This window comes from Netta rufina, assembly GCF_964035555.1.
Source record: "Netta rufina genome assembly, chromosome: 6".
Lineage (NCBI taxonomy): Eukaryota > Metazoa > Chordata > Aves > Anseriformes > Anatidae > Netta > Netta rufina.
Genome location: NC_140129.1, coordinates 26584363 through 26610734, shown reverse-complemented (window position 1 = coordinate 26610734; position 26372 = coordinate 26584363). Strand labels below are relative to the sequence as shown.

Genomic DNA, 26372 nt, shown 5'->3' with positions numbered 1-26372 from the left:
CCTGACCTTTTCCAAAGCAGATTGCCCTGTGCTCTTCTCCCCACCCCGCAGCCCAGGGATGCTCCCAGCATGTTGCGGTGCAGGCAGCGGAGCATCCCGTTATTTCTGACCAGGGCTGGAGCAGGGCTGGCACTCCTGGTGTGAGGGATGGAGACCTGGTCCTGCAGAACAGGGCTGGGACGTGTGCATCACGCTGCTGAGAAGTTCAGGCTGCGAAAGGAGAGGGGTAACTGCATGGTGTGTAGGCGAGGGTGTACAACATTGCTTTCCTGAACTGAAAGCTGTTGTTTAAAAGCCTAAATCTGCCATCCAGCCCCATCTGGAGCTCCATTAATCTGGTGGAACTGTTTGCAAAGTACAGTATTACCGGGCTTAAGTAAGTGTAGCAAAACTGGGTTTACAGCTAATAAATTAAGGGTTTCCTGAGACCAGGCACTGATTAGAAAAAAGAATTTCATGTAGCTGAGGGTGAATGCTGATTTGACAACAAAACAATATTCGGCAACGGAGCAGTTAGTGTCCCTTATTTGCACAAGTATTAACAGATTTCTTTTGTATGAGCACATAGCCATTTGAGTCAGAGGGAACCGTGTTGACCAATCTGCCTGTATTTCCCAGCCGTATGTCAACCCCGCAGTGCCTGCCAGGAGAGGTGGTGGCAGAGAGCCTGTTTGGGGTGCCCGTGAATTGGGTTATGCTGCAGAGGTCCCTCCTCGGCACACGGCGGCTGGAAGCTGTGGTCCCAACAGATTAGTAATGATGATAATTAGCACTTACATGTACTGGCAAAGCTATGTTTGGCAACTCTTTTTGGCTATGGATGTGGCTTGTGTTGATCATAGATGAGAGAAAGTCAAAAGAAGATAAGACAAGAATGCACCCTGAGAAATGGAGAAAACCCAGTAATCCAGAAATTTGTGCCCACAGATTTGCTTGCTGGCCAGCTGAAAGTCTCACAGGAAAGTGTGCAAATAATTAAACATAGCAATAACTATTTGCAGTCATTGTAGTTCACTGAATAATTTAGAAGGGTCTCCGTAACAGCTTGTCTTACCCTTCCTTCACATCTTGGCTTCCCCAGCTTGATTTCTTCCTCCTCTTCTTCCCCTCAATCTTTTCCAAAGTGAATACAGCAGGATTTGTGCTGCTGGCTGATTTCTGGAGAAACGTGATGGTGCTGGGAATCCACCAGCCTGGTTGGATGTGCCTTCACCTTCATCAGCTGTGGCTTGGACAACCAGCACGATGGTGGTGTGAGTTTGTCCAGGCCTTCTCTTCCCTTCCTCTCTCTCAAAAGCCCCAGTGAGGTTTCGTGTTGGTGTGTATCTGGCACACTCGGGCCCCGAGAAACAAAGTGACTCTTCATGAAATGGGGTTTCTTTGTCTTCCTTATCTGTGGTGCAGATCCCATCTCCTTTTACGCACACGCAGGTGTATTTGCCTACATATGAAGACCTCTGAAATTGGGGTTGGCAGTGGGAAAAGACTTGCTCACATGCTCAGAGATATGCACTACAGCAGTTCAACTGCTCACCTGTGTACACCAGTGGGTGCTTCCCGGTTGTGGGTGCCCATGTCCCAGGGACACAGCCAGTCTGTCCCAAACACCGTCCCTCTCGGGATGGGCAAAGTACGCTGAAGGTTGCTCCCAGTGCGATGCTGCAGGTGCTGTGACACGTGGTGATGTGAATGCAGAGATTAAGGATTGCTGCTTTCTCACCTGCTAATGCAGCCACAGTCACAAGCAGTAAAATATCACCTCTGATTTTCTGGAGGTCTTACATCCTATAAAATGACTTCAAACAGGAATACTATGGGCTCAGAGGATGAGCGCTCACATAGGGTGTATTTGAGCCATCAAACCCAACGGCTGGAGGCAAACGCAAGTCGATCACAACTTCTCTGTAAACAGGATTCATCAGCTACTCTTTTGTCTCCCCGATCACATCCAGGTGACGGCCTGGGAAGCCTGTTAGCAGATGCCAACACGCCTGCCGCACCGGGAGGGTTGCACAGGAGAGGGGAGTGCGGGAACCTCAGCAGGGCAGCAGCAATGACTCACTTGAAGGCAGAGGACCTGTAAGGGATTTTCTCATGGGAAAATCCGAGATCTGACATCACCAGGGTTGAAAACCTGCATTCCTTTTTGAAAATACCATGCCTGATAAAAGCGGGGCACACAGAGAGGGTGCACATACCCGCAGCACTCTGCATGGGTGTATTACAGTCTGAGTTTTGCCCTGGGACATGGGGAAGGAAAATTACAGAAATAACTGGAGCCAAACAAGTACCAGAGTCAGGAGGGAAAATGCAAGAATTACAGCAGATACTTCAAAGGAAAGTGCCTGTGCTAACAGCCTGATAGCAGTCCCTGTTTCAACGTTAGAAGTGCGCTGTCAGTGAAACGGTGCTCGCAGGTGTTTTGATCTGCCAGTGCTGCATTTCTGAGGAACTCGATATGCCCACTTGTGCCGTTGTCCTAGTTCAGGGGCCCAACAAAGTGGAGATGCCTCTCCACCCATCCCAACTCCGGATTCTTCCAACGAGAAGGCTGCACGAGCAGTTGTGCAGTTCTCATCCTGAAATGGTGCAATGAGCCCCAAAGGAGCAGATGAAGGCAAATCCAAGGGTCTTCCTCAAGCTTCTCCTGCCAGGCTGGCTGGCTGGCTTGCTTGTGCTCTGCAGGTATTGCTACATTGCATGATTTTGTGGTGATTTTATGCTAGAACAAGACTGAAAATGAGAGTAAAGTCCAACATGGTGCCATATTCATTGTGCAGTGGCTTTCCAACTCAAAACCGGTGCTAACGTTGCTTTTTGCAGACAGTGAATGAACTAAATAAAACCTGAAAAGACATCTGCAGCTGTTTGCCAGAGGAGGCTTCCCATCTTGCAGATCTCCCAAGCTAACATGAAGCTATCAGCAGACATCAGTCAGGCTCTGATCAGAGGTGGGGAAGCTGCTCCTTTTTCTACTCACTGAGGACAAACATTAAAAAAAGGCAAGTGCTGCCGAATCTGCAAACCTGGGAGTTAAACATGGTCTTTTACAAGTGGGGAATTTGCTATCAGTGCTAGACAGCTTAAAAAATGTATTAGCCACAAATTAATAAAACCATCCCAATTTATGCAAAAATGAGGTTGCAGGGACCTGTTTCAGAATCCCTGGTGTCATTAAAAACAATCCTGCTGTTGCAAAAATCTTTTGATTGGGTCCACGTTTTGAAGTAATTTGGTTTTGTGCATCCTTTAAGATTAGAAGGTTTTGAATAAGAGCGCCTCTTCAAAATTGCTCCCTGTCTACCCAGGAAAATGGCAATAATTCACTGTTTGATTTGAGGGGGGCTGTGGTAATCATTAGGCTGTCTCAGGGCAGATGTCATTTGGTTTCTTCTAGCTTAGTTTAGGTCTGTGGTTAACTTTAGTTCCCAAAAGTGTCACTTTTAGCCTGAGAGAAAGAGGCTTGCGCAGGCTGTATTAAATAACGAAATGCACATAAATGAAACAGTCCGGTTTTTGTGTTTTGATCTGGCCAAAGTAATCTGCTTCGCTTCCCAAAGTTATGGGATAGATTGACTGACTGAATTAATATGGGGAGTGATACAGGATATTTGAACTCGTCGGTTATTTCATTCTGCTTTTTCCCAGCAGTAAAATGGATTTGTTCTGAAACCTGGAAAAGAGAAAAATAAACTTGGCAGATGTAGCCAGTTTGTGATTTATTCTGAATTTGTAGCCTGATCCAAACACCACTGAAGTCTGCGGAAATCTTTTGGGGGATTTCAAAAGGAATCTCGTCAGGCTCTTGATTAATATGTTGGGGAGCGGGGGTGTGCATGTTGGGGCCAAGGGAGCCTTGCAGAGCTCATCCTCTTTTTCTGGGGGGGTTTGCATTCTCTCAGTGTGCATCCTTTCATGCAAGCCTCTCAGTGCTCCCTGAACCATATGTATTTGGATTAAAAGGTAATATGAGAAGAGCTGAGGAAAGCTGCAGCCAAGTTCCATTTTTATTGCTTCGAAGTGATGTGAGGAGGGACAGCAGGGCTGGCACCGAGGGCTGTGGGAACACCATGAGGGGCTGCTCTCGGGACGGGGACTTCTGCCAGTCCTGCTCCCCTCCTTGCCCAACCCTGCAGCCACGTGCTGGTGCTCACAGGCCAACCCTGAGCAAATCTGGGGGTGCAAAGGCAATGGGGAGCCAAGGTGCGCTTTGGGGCTCAGCTTCATGGAGCAGCGTGTGTGACCGTCATCAAGCCTTTTAACCTTGCTCAGCATCTGGAAACAGAGAGAAGTAGTAATTGCAGCAGAATTTGGTGTGCGGCGTCTTTTAACTTCACACTTATTTGCAGTGTTTTCTAGACTGGAAATTTTCCAGACTTTTCTAGGATGGGAAAGGCCACTATGTTATACATAAAAATGAAACAGGCTTTGCATCTTGATTCATTCCTAACCTTATTACTGTGTGACAGGATCGGTTATCTCACAAGGGGTGGTATTAATTAAGGTTTACAAAATATTTTGCAATTCTTGGGAAAAATGCATCACAGAGCTATGTTATTACTTGTGCTATTTATTAGATGGCAGCTGATATGTGAACCCTTCTGCTTGTAAATGTCTCTGATCGTGTTTCAGTGTAAATTGCAAACTTCCAAACTCCTTTGGAAAATCTGGTTTTCAAAAATCTTACTCTTTTTCTCCCCCTTCCCCCCCTCCCCCCCCCAAAGTGGGAGGGAATCACAGATGATCTTTCACATGATTCTTCCAGCACCCAGTCATTCATCAGCAGAGACTTAAAGATAATAAACTTTTTGTTTCAGGCAATTACTTAATCTCGACAAACTCCTGTGTTAAGCAGGGCTATTAACTGAGCAGGCCATAAATCAGCGTGTTGCCAGGTGGGTGAGTCTCCTGAACTGCAATCACTCTTCAGGACCTTCCAGAGACCCCTTCCCGTCTTAAGCGCCCTCATTACACAAGCAGCATGCTAACAACCCGCACTTTGCATGAGCTGCCCAGAGAATCCACTGCAGACTGCACCGGGACCATTTTTAACACCAGTCGGAGAATTTGCAGGCCGAGGCAGGATGATACATGGCTGTTATTAGCCTGCACCAAAAGCACAGCTGGGTAAAACAGATAACTTCCTCACCCCCCTGCTCCTCAGCCCTCGCGCCTGGCTGAGAGCGGCGGGCTGCCGGGCGCGTGGCTAAAAGCCAGCTCATGCGCTATCTGCTTGGTCTTTATGGACTGGGAGTGCTTTGGGGACTGATGTCGGGGAGCGCGAAACCTCCCAAAATTCTTCTCTGAAGGCCACCGAGATGCTTATCACCTGGCTGTAAGTGCAAGCAAAATACCCAGCCCTGCGGTTTTGTCATGACTCTAGCAGAAAGCAGGCTTCTTTGCTTCCATTTCCAGAAAGAACTTCGGTCAAAACATGCAACAGACTCCATATGGGGTTTTTCCAGGCTTGATGTGTTCGATTTTACAAACGATATAAACAGACCTTTCATACAGAGGGGAAATTTTTCAAGCCATTGCCTATAGGAGCAGTTTGATTTCAGTTTGTTTTAGTGCCTGGAGGAGCATATGCATAAAGAAAGCAAACTTGCTTCTGTGGTTTGGATCCGAGAGGCTAGAAATGCCAGCGCTGCATTTGAAGCACAGCCTTCTCCTGAAAGATCGAGACAGGCTTTGTGGCGTGACAGGGACGGGTGTCCCCGCGATGGCAGCAGGCAGCCCCACGGTGCCAGGGGCCGCTCAGGTAGGTCTGTGCTTGGGGCGGGCTGGCGTGCCTGCTCTTGCTGGCACCGGCACCTGCGCTTGCACTGCTTTTGAGCGTGTGCTTGGGAGTTTTTCTTCTCTAAGGCTGCTTTCCAGCTCCTGCAAGTTGTGCCGGCTCCTTGTGCCAACAGCTCCCGGTGCGTTGTCGCTCCTGGACAAATCCATCCATCCCGATGGATGTGGGGAGATGTACGGTGTGCACAAACTGGCACACAGGAGGCTCCATCTGACCATCAGGCAGCACTTCTGTGCTGGGCGGGTGGCTGAGCACTGGCACAGGCTGCCCAGGGAGGTGGTGGAGTCTCCTCAGAGATCTCCAGAAGGCACCAGGATGTGGTGCTGGGCCCCCTGCTCAGGGTGGCCCTGCTGGAGCAGGTGGTGGCCTCCAGAGGTCCCTTTCGACCTCAGCTACTCTGTGACTCATTGGGTTAGTTTTAGGTCACCTTCTCATAAGCACAGTTTGGCCAGCGCCAGAGGCAGCTGTGTCCCCAGGACAGGCACCTTGGGGCCAGACGTGAAGCTCACCCAGCTGACTTCAGGAGGGGATGTGCTGGGTTAGTGGGGCCCAGTCAGCCATGCGGCCACACAGAACCAGCCTGGCCCCATAACAGCGTGTCTTGATGTGGGGATGAGTCGCCAAAGGAGGTCAAAAGAGCTGCTCTCAGCAGCAGCTGGGGCTGGAAGTGGTGGCTGGACTGCAGCCTGAGAGCCTACTTTGCTCATTCTCGTACCAGCCATCTCCTGGAAAACTGGTTCAGGGAGTAGATCCAGCCAAAAACCTGTGCAATACAATTTCAGGTGATTAGTTTTCAACTGGATGAACTCCCTGAGCTGGCTAGGCGTGTGACTGTGTGAGCACCCGTGCCACCTCCGGGGAAGGGTGTGAACACGTGGCTGGGGGTGTGAGGCAGGCTCCGTTTGGATGCTAAAAGACATCCCCATCGGTAGTCCCACTCCGAGGGATGCAGCTTGGGATGATGCTCGTGAATAAGCTTTTATTTGCATGACTGGAAGGCGCACGGTCAGGGCTCCGCTAGACCCACTGTCGGAGGCAAAGTGTCGTGCAGAGAGCACTGCGCTCTCCCTCCCTTCTCATTGACCACTTTTGCCCCCCGGTACTCAGACAGGGTGGTTGCAAGAGCCTGAGGCTGCTGGGCCCCATCCCTCTGCATCTCGCCCTGCAGAGATCCTGGGCTTGGTTGTGTCGGATGCAGCCGAGGGCATCAGAGTCCACTGGGGCTCCTGCTGCCTCCCGCTTACAAATGCCGGTTAGTGCCTTCTCCACAGTGCCTCCACCTAATAGCAAATTACAGCTTAGCCTTTTATATTACTGATGATCAGAAGCTGTTGCACTTTTGAGAGCCGAGGAAAGGTTTGCTCAGATGCAAACCACGGCAGCAGCGGAGCCGTACAGAGCAGCACGGCTGCACTCACGAACCGCTCTAAGGGATGCGGCTCCTGCTGTGAAATGAGCCTTCACATGAAATGCATGGGGGAAGATGCTGCTGAAAGAGTTTGCTGTTCATTGGCCTAGTCCCAGAGCACAGAGCATGCGATGGCAAATCACCTTGGCCCTTTTTTTTTTATTTTTTATTTCTGGAAATTGCTGCATCAGCTGGAGGTGCTTACTGCATTAGGATGCTACCGGCTTCCAAGCGGGCAGGATAATAACGGCGTTTGGAGAAAACTTCTCCCCTAAACTCACAGGCACGCTTCCTTCTATAAATGTATCTTTCTTGAGGGACCCATATGTTTGCAGAGATGCTCTTGAGATCCCGATTCTTCTCCCACAGCCGGGAGCACACGTAGCCCCCGTCCAGGCAGGCACCAGCGAGCCACCAGCTGCTCTGCCCCTCCGCCTGCCCGCCCCTCGCGCCCCGGGGTGCCTTCTGAGCTGCTCGGTGTGGTTTTGTTCTTCCCTCCATTCTCCCGCGGCAGCTGTTGGGAGAACAAGCCCCAGGATCCATCTGGCCCTCCAAGCTTCCCGGGCCGCGTGTTTGGTCGACAAAGCGGCGTTGGCCGCGCTGTAATACAAGAGTTACATTATAAAACTGCGACTTGCTAGCAAAGCAAACTGCCTTTTATTCGCTGCTGCTGCTGCCTTTCTCCCTTTAGAATTGCAGCCACGGCTGCTCCACAATGTAGCTTCAGATCCAAGTCAGTCTAGAGGGCTGCTTTTTTCTTTTTTTTTTTTTTTCTTTCTTTCTTTTTCTTTTTTTTTTTTCTTTCCCCTCCTCTGCTTTCTGGAGGAGTTGGCACGGCCCTGTGTTATTAGGACATAAGCCAGCTTGTTCTAGTGGAATTTCCTGTCTGATTTTAATTTCCCCCTCATTTTTTTCTCCCCCCTCAAAGTGAGACAGAAAAGCTTTTTAATTGCACTGCCGTAGGTTGGCCTTTCGGGATATTATTATTCTTATTAAGTACTTCCTGTTGGGATGCGGCACATGAGAAGTACCCGGGATCTCAGTGCAGTCGGGGCTTGTGGCCGCCTTGTTTGTTAATAACCGTCAGATTGGCAGCGTCCTCAAAATACATCTTGGCATGACAAGCCGGGCAATTAAGTGATTTTCAAGACTCAACGTTTGCAGCTCGAGACCTGCGGAATTAATAAGCTGCACTAGGCCTTCTCGGTTTTGTTTTCTGCTGTTCAGTAGCTGCAGCTCCTCGTTCATCTCACAGAGAGCCAGCGCCAGTGGGAAACTCTAGCTCTGGAAATCAGCATGGAGGTAGAAACATGCCGTCACTTTGCTGATGGTTTGTTTTGTCCCAAGGAAGGATCCAAGGCTGGCTTAGCAGAAAAAAAGTATTTTTCTTTTTTTTTTTTTTTTTAATTTCCCAGGAAGTGAAAGTCCTCGGCGATCTGTTTCAGAAACTTCCCGTGTTGGCAGATGTCACTGTAAAAAAGTCAAAGCACTCCAAGTTCATCACTTCCACGTTCTTCTTGTTTTCTAGAGTATAATAGCACGTAAACCACCCTGCTCTCTTCTGGGCTGTTTCTGACAGCAGCTGCAGGTTTCTGGAAGAAGTTTTCTGACGGAAAATGGCTCTGCTTTTCAGCCTCCTGCCGGCTCAGGCTATTTAGGGCTGCAGATGACGGCTGGTGGCAGCAATGCTGCTCTGGAGACATCGCTAATTATCGCGCTCCGTGTCAGGCAGACCTGGGCACCCTGCTGTGGGATTCCCCGGCCAAACCTGGCTGCCGAGAGCCCTTCTTGCACCTTATTTAAAAAATACGGATTCACCCCCTTATGGCTCCTACGTAGCAGTAACCCGAAGACCCTAGGAATCCTTGTGGAATAATAAATAATTCATCGCTTTTATTCACAGATGCCTACCTGAATGTCTGAAACTACTTTCACAGAGTTGTCTGCCGGCTGCAGAAAATCTGTTTTCTTGCCAAGAAGGAAAGTGCTCCAAAACCATACAGCTTTGGTCACGTGTGAAGCGTGCTGCAAAACCACCAGCTCCGGTGCAGGGACGTTGCAGAGGTCCTGGTGTCCTCGTGTCCCCACCGGCAGCGGCCAGGCTGCCCCTGGCAGAGAGGTGGTGGTGGGATGTCTGCCCCCAGACATGTGGGGGCCAAGCCCCCGGGCAGCGCTTCAGAGCCAGCAGACAGCAGCTGAGGGATTTCAGGGCTTGATTTCTTAATGGTAAGAGTCGTCTTCTCTGTAGAAAATGTCAATGAACTCTTACATTTTTAATCTAAATTTTCCGTGGAGAGGGAAAGGCCATTTTTAGCCTCACTGTAATTGTTCCAGCTCTCATGCCCAGGAAAGGAATGACAGGTTTAATGTCCCTAATGACGGTCACGTGGCGTGGAGGAGGAAGCTGAGGAGCCCCCTGAGGAGCTCCAGGATGGGACCAACGTTAAGATGAGCAAGACTGCCTTGCTTCCATTCAGGCCCCAGTTCATTTAAGCACTCTGCCTCCTTCTTGAGCTGGGGAAGAAATTTTGGGGGGACTGAGCCACTGGGCTGGCCAGCTCTGGGGGTCACCTGGGGGCTCATGGGGGAGGTTTGCTGTGTCTCATGGCTTTTATAACAGCTTTTATTATGCAGGCAAACCTAGGAAGGTGCTTTATTCTGCATAAAGTATGCACTGCATCCCCATGGGCATCCAAAGCCCATGTCCTCATTTCCGTAGTCTGCTCCTTGCAGTGCCTCAGTTTCTCTGAGTGTAAAGTCTGTCCTGCAGGTGCTTTGAGTTGTCTCTGCTATAATGCTTATTTTGAGTTTATTTTTTTCTTGTTGTTGTGTGTGCATGTGTGGGGTTTGGCAGCTGAAAAAGGGTAAGACATTTTCGATTATTTCTTTTTTGCTTGACATATATCTGCATCCCAGCCCGGCCGCTTCCCCATCTCCCTCCCCACTACCCCTACAAGGTAGTTACCATCACCAGAGGTATTTGTCCTGTAGAAGTTGTTTTTTTTCTCTTTGTTGCTCACCTTAATGGGTAATTTGGCTTCTGCTGTGTATGACCTATGTTTACACTAAGCACGTTGCCTCCTCCAGCATCCTGAGGTGTTGTCTGAAAAAAACATAGTTTGATGAATCAGGCTGCCACCGTCTTTCCTCATTACACGTGTTAGAAGAAGAGAAAACTGGTTTTGGCTCCCGCTGGATGGGAACAGCTGGTTGGATGTGCTTCAAAACGGTCTGTAATAGCTAGGGTGGGAGAGGGGTCTCCCTTGGGTGCGCTGGTGGGAGCCCGCCTCCCATTTATCCTTCCCTTAATGTTCGTAGCAGGCCAGAATGAATCTTTGCCATGGTTTTACCCATGAAGTTCCTCTTCTATTTTTGTCAAAGCCACTGAACAGGTAATAAAACAACGTAATAATTAACCGATAATAATTGAAGTATGCTGTATGAAAACCAAACCAAATGCTAACAAGCCAAACAAAAGAAAAGCATGCACGGTGCAGCCCTGTTTATAGTGCTGTCTGCCGGAGTCATTATACACGTTGATATAATAATACTGAGCACTTAATTACCACATCATTTTTAAAGCGCTGTATAAACATTAACCAAACCTCTGAGGTGGGGAGGTATTATTATCTCCATTTTAAGGAGGGGAAATTCTGACACGGCAAGGTTAGTCAGTAATTGAGCACCGTGGAGGCAGGCTGGAGCGGAGGCTGCAGCCTCACGGCCGCTCCGATTCACACCGGGGTTTTGGAGGCTGCTGAAGCACCTGAGATGGCTCCACTGGGACCATGGTGCTGCCATCCAGGGAGGGTGGCTGTCCCTCCGGCACACCTCTGCACTTAGAAAACTTGCACGTTGGTGTAACTTGCAACCGTGTAGTTATCTCTTTTGGAGGTAAGTGCGCACCCGGCGTATTTTGCAAAGCACCAAAACAGTGTGTCGGAGGCTCAGCTCTCCGACAGGGGCTTGGTGGAGCTGAGAGGAGGCTGCTGCCTGCGTGTGCCCCAGCCCCCTCCCCGCGCCGCCCGGAGGGGTGGCTGTGGGAATGGCTGTCCCCGCGGAGCAGTTAATATTCGGTGTGGCGGTACATGACTTCATCCGAGGAGAATCCCACAGGCGCACCAGTGTGATCTGCTCTGTCATGTTTCTGTGACCCAATTTTCCCCATTCTTTGTCTCAGACCTTCCCTGACCCCAGCCCTATTATCTCTTCCAATAATTCACCCAGGCCATTATTAATGGTGCATTAACTTTGGCTGTGCTTTCAGCAAAGATGTTTTTCTTGTGCTTATTCATTCGCTCAACTCACTTAAACAGCGAGATCATTATTCTGGGGACGTCACATGAACACAAAAACACCTCCCTCGCCGACACCTATGGCCCTGCAGCACTTTGCTGGAGGGGCAGCGATCCAAGCACAACACCAGGACGCTCGCAGAGGCGGGCACGGGGACACCTATGGCCCTGCAGCACTTTGCTGGAGGGGCAGCAATCCAAGCACAACACCAGGACGCTCGCAGAGGCAGGCACGGGGGCTCCAGGAGCCACCCACACACTCATGCACCCAGGGACGAGTTCACCTCCCCTGCCTCCATGCCAGGACTGGGCGCTCTGGAGCCCAGCAGCTCTGAAGTGAGAAAGATCTTTGCACTAAGGCTGTGGAGCAAAGCACAATTCGCTGCGTGATGTTTCAGGACAAACCTGATGTTTGCCAGCGTAGAGTTGTTGGATGCCAAAATCACAGAATCACAGAATCACAGAATTTCTAGGTTGGAAGAGACCTCAAGATCATCGAGTCCAACCTCTGACCTAACGCTAGCAGTCCCCACTAAACCATATCCCTAAGCTCTGCATCCCTTTAATTTGGGGGCTTTAAAAATGAACGCCACCTCTGATTTAACTAATGCTTGATGCTTTGGGCTGCTTTGGGTAATGAGTGAGTGAAGGGCACATCATGTTTGTTGTAGCTTTAACCTCACATTTGAGAGGAGAGAGAGACTCCAATATCCAAGAGAAAATAGGGGCAGCAAGAAGGGCCTTTGCTCCGGAGATGGGGAAAACTAAAAAGTGCCTCTTCTTGTGTCTTAGAAGCTCGTAGTGGTTGTTTCCCTGTTATCCTTTTCAAAGGAGCTGGAATCTGGAAAATAAGAAGTACAAGCTTCAGTGTCGCATTAAGCAGCATCCCACCACTGCCAGTGACAGGGAGGTGAGCTGAGCCAGCACCGCGCTGCTGCTGCTGCTGCGTAAACCCTTGCTGATGTTCACCAGCATCTTCTGGCACATCCCCATCTCATTTTTTCTGGGTCAGCTGTTGGCGCAAAGCTGCTAATGACACCGCAGTGACAGGATCGCGTGAGCTGTTGTTTGGAGAAGTTTTTCTGCCATTAATCCAAACCAATCCAATCCCCCGGGGCTCCAAAGCCTTTTTCAGATAAAGTTGCAGTTTCTGCCTGCTGTGGTTGAGGTTTTCTCTGGGACCTGCTACATGTTTGTCTGTATAGGCTTGGGCAAGTTATGTTGCTTTACTCTGTTTCAGCCCTACTCAAGTGAAAAAAACACGTAAGCATTGTTTGTCTTCCTAAGGAGCTTTGTTAGTCTTTGCAAGGCAGCTTGTGATCCCCTTATGAAATCTGTGTCATGCATCATAATAATCATAGGAAATCAAGCCAAAAGGCATCTCAAGAGGCCGCTGTTTTTCCCCTTTTGTAGTATGGGTGGCTTTGCAAATCTGTTAGAAAAAAACCAACATGATAGGTATTGAATTATTCTGACAGCAATCTTTTACTTTTTTTCTTCAACAAATGACTTCTCCTGTTGATTGCGAAATGACCGTGCTGATGGCAAAGGAGCTTGTTCCTGGAGGAGGCTGTCGGACACCTGTAGGAAAACCACGTCTCAGCCCACCTGATGGCTCGGCAGCATGCACGTGCTTTAGATAAACCCGCAGGAGTCCTGAGCACATCGGGTGGCACAGAGGGTGTGTGTGGGGGGCTTCTGGGCTGTCTCCGAGCCCTGGTCTTGCTGCAGCACTCCAGTTGCAGACGGGTTGCAGGGAGTGCATGTTTGGGCTTCCCCCATCTGAGTCTGTCCCTGCTACTGGGGACCACTCCATGTTTCTAGCTCTGCCCCTCTCACTGGAGAAAGGGCTTTCCAACTTATTTTTATCAAAGTGAACCACAAGTGAAACCTGATTCAGTGGTAACAGGTCTGATTTCTTTTCTTCTGCTGCCTTTTTTTAAGTGATAAATTGAAGCTTGAAGTATTTGGAATAGAAAAAGTTTGTTTGACCCTTCCTAATTCTCCTTTTCGGGCTCAAAAAGAGCAGCTGCGGTGGGTGATGTAAGAATGGCTCCTTTGCTCGCTGTACAAACCCCTACGTGCAGTGTGTGTTTCTCTTGAAGTGCAGGTTTATCTGCAGAGATAATCAAAAGCCTGCATCATCCTCAAAAAATGCCTGTTTCTGATGCCTCCCTCCCCGATTCCTGGGATTTTCGGCAAAGGGACATCCCCTTTAAACCTACATTTCTGCTTCATATCTCTTCCCTTTGAAGCCAGAGGGTTGGCTGGCCTTTGAATAGGCAAGGATGAGAATAGAGCAGTGGGAGGTCCGTGTCTTGCTCATAAACCTTGGCCAGAAAATCAGTTCTGACAAGTGGGGACAGGTAGCGACGTCTTTCCCCTTATCGGGCGGTGCGGCGGAGCAGACGCATTCCTGCAGGAGGAGCAGTTGGGGGCAAGGTGGGGCCTCCCAGCCTCGCCGGCGTGTGCTTCACCCCAGGAGCTGCGTGCCACAGCCTTAATGAGGAGCGATGTTATTTCTGTGAGAAAACACCCTGTTTTTCCATCGGCCCTGCCCCTTGGGTGCTGCTTTGATTTCTCCTTCGGTTTTTCTCTTCCATCCGTGGGAGTTTTTCTGTTGTCGCAGAGCTGCGGGACCTTGGGAGATGTCCCTCAGTGCCTCCTCACAGAAACATGGCCCGGATTTTTCCTGGGGGAAGGCGTTCGCCAGGCCTCCCGCTAAAAGCTTCCTCACTCTGTGTAAAACAATCATCATTAGTGCTAATTGGGCAGCTTTGGGGTTAAATCTGCAAAGATTGCTTGGGTTTGGTAAATCCTCTGCCACCGCAAAGCAGATAATGCTAAACAAAAGATCGCCTTGATTAGATTAAAGCTGGCAAATTCATTGCCCTAATCATCATATTGCCCTTCCCGTGGCTATTCAGGAATACATCACCGTGACTTACTTGAAGTAATTGAATATAATTGTCTTTTTAACTCCTATGTGTAAAACATCCATCTTTGTTAGCGGCGTGCGCTGCTGTCCTGCTGCCAGCTCCCTGTCCTCTTCAGGAGGGGTGGGAAGGAGAAGCAGAGCCGGGCTGACGGTTATGAATTGGTAGCTGATTGCCTACAAAACCATTCATTATTTCTGACCAAGCACCTGGAAGAGGAGAAAAATGAGCAACACCAGCCACCGGTTGGCTTGGCTGCTGCTCCCAGGCAGAGGAGCAGAGGGGAGGCCCCAAAAGAGGGATGATGCAGAGGGAGGTCACCAAAGAGGAGGAATTGCCGACTCTGCCACCATCCAAATAGTCTGAAATGCTAAAAACAAACCAACCGTGCCTGTGGGAGGCAGGAAATTAATGGATTTTTTTCTCCCATTAATAATGAGAGGTGTGAGGGATTCCTTTCAGGTGTCGTTTTTGTAGCAGCAGATAGCCCGGAAAGGAGGCCCAGCAACAGGCACCCCGTGTGTTCCTATTCCCAGCTCTCCTGAGTGACAAGGAAAGACTCGTTTTGCACTAAAAGTTTTGATATTAGCTCAGCCATCACTCACTGTCAGTAGACAGTTACAGAACAAGATGTAACCTGCCTTGTTTTTCAGAGATTCAGAATCCAGCCTGTTAACAGCTTCATCATTACTAGTGAGTTAAACTGGTCCACAGAAGGGCTAGGGATGATGATGTGACTCCCCGTACCACTGAAACCTTGCCACGAGTGGCCACCCTGTTTTGGGGAGGATGCTAAAATTTACCAATGGGGATGCCAGCTGGGCTGTGCAGGTTGTCTGCAGGGTCACAAAAGAGTCCTTGCTCCTTTGGATTTATGTTCATGGAGTAGTTATGGGGTGAGTGCTGCAGGGAGCCCAGGCTGGTAGAGGTGTCTGGTCCCAGGGGAGGAGGGCAGCAGCTCCAGGTGCCTGCCAGCCTGGGCAGCACTTTGGGCTGAGCGTGGGTTTGGTGAGACCAGGGACTGCTGCGCTCCTGACCTGGAAAAACACTGGCTGCCTCTTAAAACGAAGTGTCCTTGTGCGAGGGATCGTCCCTCCCCAGGACGAGCAAAGGGTGAATCCCTCTCCTGCCAAAGCAAATCCTGAAGGATGCAAGTTTATTCTCTGCCTGAGCTGCTTTGGGGGAAGGAGGGGAGGGGAGCAGCAGGGGGGGAGCAGCTAACAGTTACCCTTCTGTGTCCTGACATCAGGCGAGCTGCAAAAATGCTCCCAGTGTATCAGGTCGTGCGCGGTGCCAGCCCTGCGCCGGAGCACGGAGAGCGAGTCTGCTGTGGAGCCTGAAATACTTTCCACCCCGACTACCTTCGCCTAGCGCCTTTCAGCGGAGTTGGCAGGAGGCTTGTTTTTGTGTAGTCTCTCACCTCTCCCGGCAGCCCGGCTGACGTGCCTGTGCCGCGCTCAGGGCTTTGTGCGCTGCGATGGGGGCAGGAGCCGCAGATCCTCGGGCTGATACGCGGGGAAGGACGCGCACGGGGATTTCGCCCAGGCTTCGCGCGACGCAGCCAGGAGGAGTGCAGCCTCGTCACACGGAGTCGGCGTAGCTCCGTGACGGCTGGAGTCACAGAGGCAAAAGGCTGAATTTTAAGTCTTCGATAGAGAAAGAGCTTGGCACTGCGGGAGTTTGCTCAGCATCAGCGAGAGACGTGGCCCAAGCCTTGGCACTTGGGGTTTGGATGGTGCTGTCCCACTCGACAGGGAGATGCTACCTTTCGCGGAGGCAAGTGGCAGTGAAACGCCGAGTGCAGACTGGGTGTCGAGGTGCTCACTTAGGAGGTTGAGTTTGGTTTGCTTTCGGTCTGCAGTCAGACAGAAGGGCCTCTGCCAGAAGCCATCGAGAGGATAGGAGGTGTTGGGACAATGTCAAGTAATCTTTTGTGAAGAGCATCAGACTGCCCGCAAAGGCAGAGCAAGACCAGCCTCGCGCGTTACAGCCCATTGCTGGTGCAAATCTAGACAGCGGCTTTGTGACAGAGGGCGACCGTATGGTACCGGTACAGAGCCTCTCCTATTTCTTTAGTTTCCGTATTTGTTCTTTGGTATTTCTTCAGTTTCCATAATTTTAGCAGGAGAGGCCCAGGCAGCCGGGCAGCGTTGTCAGGGTTGGTGGGAGAAATAACCTGATAAATTTTGCATCAGCTCAACTCACTCAGATATTCTTGCCGTTAACTTTTGGGGTCAATAATAAATAATAAAACCTGTAGATTTAATAAGTCAATGTAGGTGTTCTCTGCCTTTTGAGACCACTTTATCTTTCCATCAAAGATGAAACAAGCTTCTCAAATGAATAAAAAATAGGGCCTCAAGTGATTACAAGTGAGAGCAATTTGGGCTCCTCTCTCAGAAGCTGGCAGTAGGCACTTTTGAGCCACTTCTGAATGCCTGCACGATTTGCATTAGTGCTGCTCTCTCTGTTAGGTTTTTAGGTAAATATTTCCAGCCTGTGTGTACAGACCTTCGGGAGAGGTGCTTGCTGCCACTCCAGGCGTGGGGGACAACACGGGTCTGGATCCCGCCAGGCTCTGTTGAGTCTGATTTGCGTTGCAAGTCTAGTTTTCCTTGGTGCTTCCTATAATCTCCTCAAGTTCAAAGAGCGCTTAGCTGCTTGTCTTTGTCAAAAACCCTGTTGGAGATCTTTTATGTCGAAGATGTAGGATTTCTCCGCATGACTTTGATTATTTATTCATTCCACTTCTCTGGTGTATGATAGCGCTGATATCATGAAGACCCCTTGTCTTGCACTGCTCTTGCTCTGAAATTCATGGAGATTTAGTGCCTTTGAAATTGTTTTAAAAGGAAAGGAAAAGTTTTTGAAGTCCCTTTTTTTTTTCTTCTTCTTCTATTCCCCTCCACAGTGCCGCAGCACATTTTTCCAGCCTTCCACGCTCCTTTGCCAATTGACATGCGCCACCAGGAAGGACGATACCATTACGAACCTCACTCTATCCACGCTATCCACGGGTAAGTCTTGCACCTCTGCTCCTGAGCCTCGCTAAAACCTTGGCTGCCCGTGCTGCGCCGAATCTCTGCTGAAGTGTGGGGCACTTGGTGCCCTCCTGGCTGTACAGCTCCATTAAACCTACAGAAGTGCCGAGCAGCGCTGGGATGGGAGTCCTGGGGTTGGGGTTGGCGTGTGGTTTTGCGCCCATGGAGTTTCTCACGTCACAACATACCTGGGTCCTTTCTGGCACTGTCTTGGTGAAGCCCCAGTGCTGCGCCTGCTGTTTGTAGACCCCCCCGTGCTGTTCCTCCCTGCCCTGCGGTTTTGGGGAAGATGGTGAAAAGCTGCCAGGCATGCCGTAATTGGGTTTGCTTTCATCGGACAACAGCCCAGACAGGCTGAGTGGTGTTTACAAAATGCAGTAAAGAGGTAGGTCCTCATGCGGGTGTCCACATGCACTCTGGAGGGGCAGGACCATGGGTTTTGATGGTGACCTCTTGAGAGCACCCTGGTCTCTTGGTGGCTGATGGTCAGTGAGGACAAGCACTGACTGGGGGCTGTGCAATCATGTTGATCTCCTAATCTGGGACATGACAGCCCAGTTGTCCTTGGAGAGCAGTGAGGACACGTTTATAGAGAGATTTGGGTTCACCTGCTATGGTCTTTGAGCAGGGCAGGGAAAAAGGAGTCAGTGGACTTGTGAGCAGGAGGCTGTAGTGACCATGTGTCCGGGAGGGTTACTTCTTATCCCTGAAACATGCCATCCCCATGGGAGATGAAGAACAGCCTGATGAGGTTGGTGGTCCCACAGCTGCCCCGAAATCCCTCAGCTGGTGGCTGTAACCTAAGGGGCAGTCCCAGGGCGCTCAGCGTAGGGGAACCCACAAGAGCTGGAAACATTTTACAGGAAGAGCAAGGGAAAGTGAAATAGGGCTCATCAAGTAAAAAAAATCTCATTTCTGTTGTCTCCATAAGGGTCAGCTCTCTGTGGCTTTGCAGGGCTGTTTTAAAGCCATGCTTTTTCTGGACAGGTGTGAGCAGGGAAACAGTCCTTGGGAGGCAAGCAAAGCAGAAACCGGTAACCATGAGATCTGTGGAGTCTCACGGCTACGAGGGCTTTATTCCGATTCCAAAATGCTGCGGGAAAAAATGATAGGGCATTCCCCTGGATCGTAGCAGAAGACAAGTCGTTGTCTTTTTGGCTGGCAGTCAATTTGACTGGATGTTTAAAGGGGCAGAGCAGCTCCTTCCACACTGCGTGCAAAGGGGAATAGACAGAAAGGTTGCTGAAGTGGGAAGCCAAAACTGGGGATTTAGGCGGGCTGAATGAAACAGTTCTGATCTTGCCTGCGTGTACATATAAGAATTGTAGAAGAAAAGAACACAGATTAACTCAAAACTGCAGTTGGAGACAGGTAATAAGCCAGAGCTACGGCTTATACAACAAACGTAGACTTCTGAAAGAGACGTCTTCAAAATTGTGGTTTGGAGAGAGGGTGGCAGATGCTCAGATGTTTGGCACAAGTTATTTGTGTGCCCCAGGAAGCTGGATAAAGTCAGCCCCAGCATGCTGCTACAGGGCATGGCTAGGTCTGTCCTCTCACCGGGCTGGCACTTGGGAAAGCATGCAGTGACCACGCTCCCCTTCACTCCTCCTGGGGCTGCATCTGCCCAGGGGCACCATGGCAGTGATTTTGGTAGGGCCACCGAGCAGGCTGTTCTCCAAAATGCAACCCAGAATTTGCCAGTTAGTGCCATGTACCCAGGAATCGTATCCCCCCATGATGGGAGCCAGCGTTTTATCACATTGGGGTTCTCCAACTGATCAACCCTGGCCAAGCATACAGTGCTGGCAGATCAGGTGTTCGGTTCATTTGTGCCAGTATTAATACTCTGCTGTCCTAGCAGTGGCCACGTTTGTCCGTCAGGTGACCAAGAGTGCCCTGCTTAGGGTCTGGGTAGAGTTGTCTGTAAATACCTACTGTCCTTACTTGGGGCCCTTCGCCTTCCCAGCAGTAGCTTTCGCTAAAATGACTTCTGAAGTACCAACAGGAAAGTTTGTTTGTTGGTCTTAGAAGAGGAAACAGTTTTCTTGGAAACTGTGGGTAAGACCAGACTTGTTACTTGGACATGGTGCTGAAGTGTGAATGGGGAAGCACTCAAGTGGCGTTGCCAACCGCTTCTTGGCCATGTGTTTTTTTTTGTGCAAAGATTTCAGTGGTCTTTCTGAAGCTGCAGAAGGTACCGTGTTTGTTGACTGCAATATCAAATGCAGCTTTTGTGAGCGTGCAAGTGTGTGCATGTGTCAGTGCCGTGTCCTGGGCCTTATTCTGCTATCAATTAAAGAGGGTTTTCTTCTGCAGCTACAGCAAAGCCTGTGTTTTAAGATCAAGGGAATACTGCTTCTGTCTAGCTCTCTTTTCCAAGCATGCAGACTATGGCATAACCACATTGGGAAAATCCTCACCAGCTGTGCAGTTAATCTTCACCATTTTTTCTCTTAATTTTATCTGCAAATATTTAAAACTCATCTCCAGCCCTTTCCTCCTGTAGTTTTTGTTCTTCTCTCGTGCCTTCCCCTTACTCCTCCAGTCTCTGCTCCAGATATCACAGCATAGTGCTCACCACCCCTCACTGCAGGATGTCCAGCATGAAATCATCCAGAACATGGTGGTGGAGCTGGGCTAGGATATGCTTAGCAGTTGCGGCTCTTGTTGGCCTGGCTGGGTGGACTCTGTGGGCACTGTTGAACCTCTGGAAATTTGTACTTCATCCTGGTGGTGCAGAAACCCATTCTTCTGTTTAGAGTAAATAACTGGTTGGAAGGGGAAAAAAAAAGGCATATTTTCATTCTAGAAAATTATGGTAGATGTTTGGAAGAAAATTAGCGTCGCTGAGTTTTGGCTTTATGATTAATGGGATCACTGCCTGACAGAGAGCCCCCAATTCATCAAGCCCATATTCTAGCTGTCTGCTGTCTTGCTGGTACCAAAATTAACTAATTACATGAACATTGCACAGCAAATTAAATGTAGTCTCTTTTGTTGCTAACTATGGGGTCTTATTATCCGCCTGCTGCGTTATGTCAGAGGTTTGTTCCTGATTGCTTGATGTGACACGGCCGTGTGTGCCTCTGCACCGCTGTTTGCTTTGGGGCTAATGTTAGCATACATGTAAGTTGTTTTATCCTAACTGGAGGGAACTCATCTGCAGGTCCCCTGAGCAGGAATTTTGGCACCCTTTTATTGAGAATATGGTGGGAATATGGAAAACTCAAACAATAAAAGGCAAGCACCAGGATAGGCCTGAATGATTTTCTGCATTTCTGCTCACTGTTTCTGTTTTTCTGTTCCAGTCGCTTCCATGTTAAGCATGTTGAGGGCTTGAGTCTTCCTCACTGAGCATTTAGTATATAATTCCAGTTGCTGGTCAGAGTGGTAGTTCCTTGAAATACATTTCTAGAGATCTTTATCTGGATAAAATAGTGTTTCTCCAGTCAATAGGACATCTCACTTTTCTATACAACCTCTGGTATTTTTACTGACTTGGTGATAACCACTTTTTCATTTTTGGAAGTGGTGTCTTTTTTGGCATTAAGAACAATTTGGCAGAATCATGGTGCTTACCTGGCTAGTTTAGCAAAATTAAATATTTCATTCAGATGATCCTTGAGCTCTGCTGTGCAAATCAACAGAAACATTGTGGATTTGAGACATCAGCTTGGATTTTGATGTTTATGGTTATATGGAGGATGAAAGGAGAGGCAGGAGTGTAGCACAGTGGACACCATGAAAGTGCAGAGTGGAGCAAAACTGAATGTGAGAGAAAATCTCTTCCAGGACCGTGGAAGTCCAGCAGAATGAAGGAAGGAAATTGCACTGGTACATGTAAATTGCATGAGGCACCAGTTCTCCAAAACAGTGTTCATTTGATGGAAATAACAGAAATAAGTTTGCAGATTCCTTTTGCGCATCATTGCGATAGTGCATTAACTTGCACAGCCATGTTCTGTTTTTCCCCCCAGGATCTTCACCTGTTCTGTAGCACAGGGTGGCCCATGCTCCATGGATGGGGAATGATGGGTGTTACGTGTGGCTCTTGCATGCTGCTTTTCTTGATTTGTCAGAATTTCACTCTGAAACACTGGTTTTAAGGCAGAGCACAGGTCAGCGTTACCTGAGTGAAAGTCCTCAGCAGGTTCAAAGCTGAACCAAGGAGATTCACTTCATACATTAAAATAAAGTCCTTTTCTAGCAGAGGGGATAGTTGGTATTTTAGTGAGCTTCTTCATGAAAGCTCGCTCCACTGGAGCCCCGACTCTGCAATAACTCCCTCCTCCGTACACCAAGGGGACTCTTCGAGGCAGCTTTGGAAGATCAAGCCCTTAACTACAGAGGGAAGCTGCTGGCAGAGACGGCAGGTGAGCCCTGATAGCTCCCTTCCACTCCCCACTTTTAGGTGTGCTTAGCTACTCTCGACTATTTTATTTCTAAAGCACAACAAAAATAACAAAAAAACTCCTTAGCTCAGCTTAAAAGTCCCTGCCAATGCAAGAGCCTTCAGGCTAACCCTTGTAAACAGCATGCCTAGGCTTGACTCAGCAAGAAGCTTTTTAACAGTAGCTCCTAAACTGTGGTTAAAACCCATCAGGCATTACACAGTGTAACAAACAAAAGCAGGCTTGTTTTTCTACTGACATCCCGGTGGTGTTACAGGATGCAGTTCTGACATTATTTATTAACAAAATATTGTTGTTGCTCTTCTGTCCACATATCAAAGTAATTTTAGGGGGGGGGAAAAGAACAGTCTAAGCTCATAATCACAAAATTTCATGGTTTTTGTGAGGACTCATTTGTCCCGAAGACCTAAAGATAGAGAAGATTCCACCTCCATGATAATGTGTAGTTGCCCTTAATTTCCCTTGGTAGGGTTTTTATCTGGATTAATCACGGATCTTCCTGCATTTCCCTGAGATCTTAATATATTACAGATTTTCCCTGATATTCAGCCTACACCATTTTCCTTTATCTGATCCTATTACCCCTCCTTGTTGAAGTTTGTTTTCTTGTCGCTATGTTAAAAATTGCAGAACACCTTTTCAGGATTGGCTCCAATGCTCCCAAGCACATTAGGCAGAGTGATTCACAGGAGGGCAAGGTGGCTGTTAAACTTCTCATCATAAAAAGGCTGTGGCTTAAGTGTTTACAAAATGGCCAAATTTAACCTCGAAACCACGATTTTCCATGTCGGGTATCTGTTTCAGACTGGTTTTCTCTTTCCTTTGTTTTGTTTTTGTGAGATTCAGCCAAGGGAGGCCAAGTGGGGTTAAGGGAAAATATGTTGTTTAGCCATACAAAAAATAATAATCATCATCTTATAATGGTGCTCTGAGAAACACCAGTGTCTCCTACTTTAGGGTTGGAATTTGCTACTGTCACAGATGTGCCTTTTTCTGTACATATTGGAAAAATAAAATTAAAAACAAAAATATAGGGGAGAGGTGCTAGAGTTTGGAGGGAAATTTTCCGAGCACCCTATGGCACTGACCGTGCTCCAGCCTAGCCGACAGGGGGTGTCCCATCAGAGCTCTCCATTTTCTGTCAGGGCTTACACTCATCCCCTGCACCCTGCACCGTCAGGAGTGCGTAGAGCAGCTTCGGTTGTCCTTGGAGGACAGTGCTCTTGTGAGGCTCCAGCTTTGATCCCACCAGGCAGCTTGGGATGGGACCCAGGTAAAGGTTGGTCCCACAGCACGGACACTGCTGGGCTGAGCTACAGAACGTATGCATCAATAAAACGTGTGCGTTTTCATATTTGCTCTGCTACCAGAGGAGAAAATCTTTGGCAGGTTGTGATTGATGGTACTGTGCTGCTTTGGAGATAGAGCGAGCTCCCTCCGGAGTCAAAGCAAACAGCTGCTCAGAGAGGCCTTCTTATGTGTTTTGCAAACTTTTACGACTTTCACCAAATAGACACGTTGCTCATTTGGGAAACAGGTTTGGGGGCTCCCACATCCAATTTATTCTGTTCCCTTCTTTCCCACATGCTTCTTTTATTTATTTAAGAAAATAAGAACGTGCGAGTGCACGATGGTTTGCAGAGGCTGGTCCCCTTCAGAAGGCTGGTTCAGACCTCTCCCTGCTCTGTAATTAGCAGGAGTGTGTTGCTTTTAGGTGGCTCTTTGGTAACCTACAGGAGGTGATTTGGGGAACTATCAATACCGCTCTCACTGTAAAACTACCAGGATTAACACTTGATGGTTACTTGATCCTTCTCTAGGAGACTACAGATGAAACTGCTCTTCTGTTTTAGGAGCTGGAAAAACTACTTTAATTCCATCTGTGCTTTCGTTTTCCCTTCTCTAAAATGTCCTTACAATAATTCTCACCCCTTAATGTTTTGAGAGAAAAGTCGGGGCCAATTAGCTGTCTGAGACTCGTTCAGCTCCCCAGAAGGGGCTTGTGGCATGTTTTCAGGTCTCAGGACTTTCCTGTACACAGTGTACCCGCCTGTGCAGAAACTGAGAAGGTACACACTTAACATTTTCTGACCTCAGTACAATGACATGCTAATCCAAAATCGTGATCAAGGCATGAATGTTTCTGTAGGTTTTTCCAATCTGGATAAATCATTCTAGGGGAATAAATCTCCCTTTTGAACCTGGTTAACAAGTTTCACGCATTTTTCATTATAAGAGGTATTTGCACATCTACGCTGTTATGAAATTGAGAAGATAGTTTCATCGTATGTATTTAATTAAAGTTGTCAGAATACTTTCAAAAACTCAGAGCTGAAATCCAGGGGGGACCTGAAGGTGCATAGTTTTTGAGTCACTAAAGTATGCAGTCAGATGCAAGGTCCTGCAAATCAGACTTGGAAATGTTTGGGTTGGATCTTTGGTTTCTGTGTGCTGCCATCGTCACATTGGAGTGAGGGGCCTCAGTGAGCTCAGGTGGAGTCGTGCCCATTAGCACTCGGTGAAAATCTGGGCCACCAAGCTGCTGGGGCTGTGACACCACAATTTACTGAATGAAAAACTGCAGCTCTAATTTAGCCTAATCACCACCAGAAGTGTAAAAATGGCTAGGAGGTTTTACTATTGGGAATAAGTGCCTGATCTCTCAGGTCTTTTATGTAAACCTTTGGCATGTGTTCGTTTAATATGATGTCACTCTGTAATCCACCGCTGCTTTTAAATGTCATTCTCAGAGCTTCATGTCAGCAAGTCTTAAGTGATAATCCCTCTGCTTACATCACTTTACAGTAGATTAAAAGTGACTTCATGCTTCTACCTTATCCGCTGTTAAGCTTGTGCTTTAGGAGAAATTTATTTGAACTCTCTTCTCCCACTGCTTTCTCAAGAGTTTCTAAAGAGAGTAAGGGTCTTTCAGAACCTGTCTTAATGGTATATCCCACTTTCCTTTGCTTTCAGCATCCTCTGAAAACGGATAAATGTTTGGTGCCAGTCTCCTGCCCTTTCAAGCCCCAATGTCATGAATTTGTTTCCTACCAGTTTTCTTTCAGCTAAATGCAGAGCGCTGCCCCTCCTGGCCTTTCCTTTTTCTTAATCCTAAATAAATCCCCCTTCTAGATGGTGTTTTCCCTCTCATCAGCTTCTTACAGTTGTGAGGACAGGACACAGTGAAGACTTATTTGCCTCAGTATTGCTCCTGTGTAGCACCTTCTGTCCAGCACAGGGGTGCGCAGGCTCCCCATTTCTGCTCCTGTAGCTCCTAGTTAAACTTCTACTCCATCCTATAGCAAATTCTTTTTCAGCCTACAGAGCTCTCTTGGCAGTTCGCCTCCCTAGTTCACCCTCCTTCTTTTCTGCCTGAATTTCACCCTCCTGCTCCTAGCACACCTCCTCCTGTAACACTCCCCTCCAGATACTTGCTGCATGTTGTCATATCCTTCCTCCTGCAGTAATGAATTGGCCAGGCTGCAGCCTGAAATGTATGCTCAAATATCAATCTGCTCAGCCTCCTCATTTTCATTGTGTTTCTCTGAAATCCTTCCAGTGTGTGTGGAGATAAATGGACAAAACCCATCCATCCTACTGGCTTGCTAAATGAAGGTTGCAGCACATCACTTTTCAGGTGCTGGTTAATCTGGATTCCCAGCTACCAGTGGCCATGGGAAGCAAATAACACAAGGTGCTGAGAGATAAAAACAAATAGCAGGATTGCTGGCCTGTGATCCTGGAAGAAAAATGCAGGGTTTGTAATGTCCATACAGAGCGGAAATTTTAAAATCTCATCCAAAAGTTCCCCCCACGCAATAAAGTGCAGCGAAGTCAATTTACCCTGGAAGGATGAAGGACTGAGTCAACTCTGCTGGGATTAGAACATGTGGTTCGAGGGATCCTAGGTATTTCGGGTCTGATTCTCAGACCACCCAGATGGCTGGGGGGAAAGGAAAAAATAATAATAATAATAAAAAAAAGGACCCTATTTGGCAGAACTCTGGATACCCTGCCTGCAGCTAACACCGTGCACTCACATCTGCACAAATCAAAGGGCAGAGCTGGGTGCTGTTACTCTGACAAATCTCAGATCTGCAGAGCACTCCTGCGGGAACACATGTGTTTAAGTGGGCTTCCTAGATCCCCGAACCTGACACTGAACCACGTATGTATGTTTTTTTTCTGTGTGCCAGACCATTTTGAGAATTTGTGATTTTACACAATTTTCTGCCTCAGAGGCATTTCATGTCTGTTCTTTCATGTTTCACCGTACAACTAACAGAGCTAAAGTTTAGAACATTACTCAGGGGTCAGTTTTTAAAAAGTGCCTATGTGATTTAAGATCGTAAGTCCCACTGTACTGAGTCTGGCTAACAACATTATTTTGAAAGTGGGTGTTGTGGGTTTCAAAATAATGTTGACCTTTAGGGCCAGCTTGTCAACTGCTAGAAACACAAAGGCACAGTGAGCTTTCCAA

General features: G+C 48.3%; 1 protein-coding gene across 2 annotated transcripts in view; it reads left to right on the top strand.

Moving 5' to 3' along the window:
- GLI2 (GLI family zinc finger 2) overlaps window positions 1-26372 on the top strand; it is a gene marked incomplete at both ends in the record, with an annotated part of 135865 nt that overhangs the window by 53992 nt on the left and 55501 nt on the right. For both annotated transcript variants that reach the window (XM_084288954.1, XM_084288955.1), the window contains one exon: window positions 17348-17453. In XM_084288954.1, coding sequence (XP_084145080.1) covers window positions 17348-17453 — 106 coding nt within the window. The remainder of the gene's footprint in view (window positions 1-17347; window positions 17454-26372) is intronic.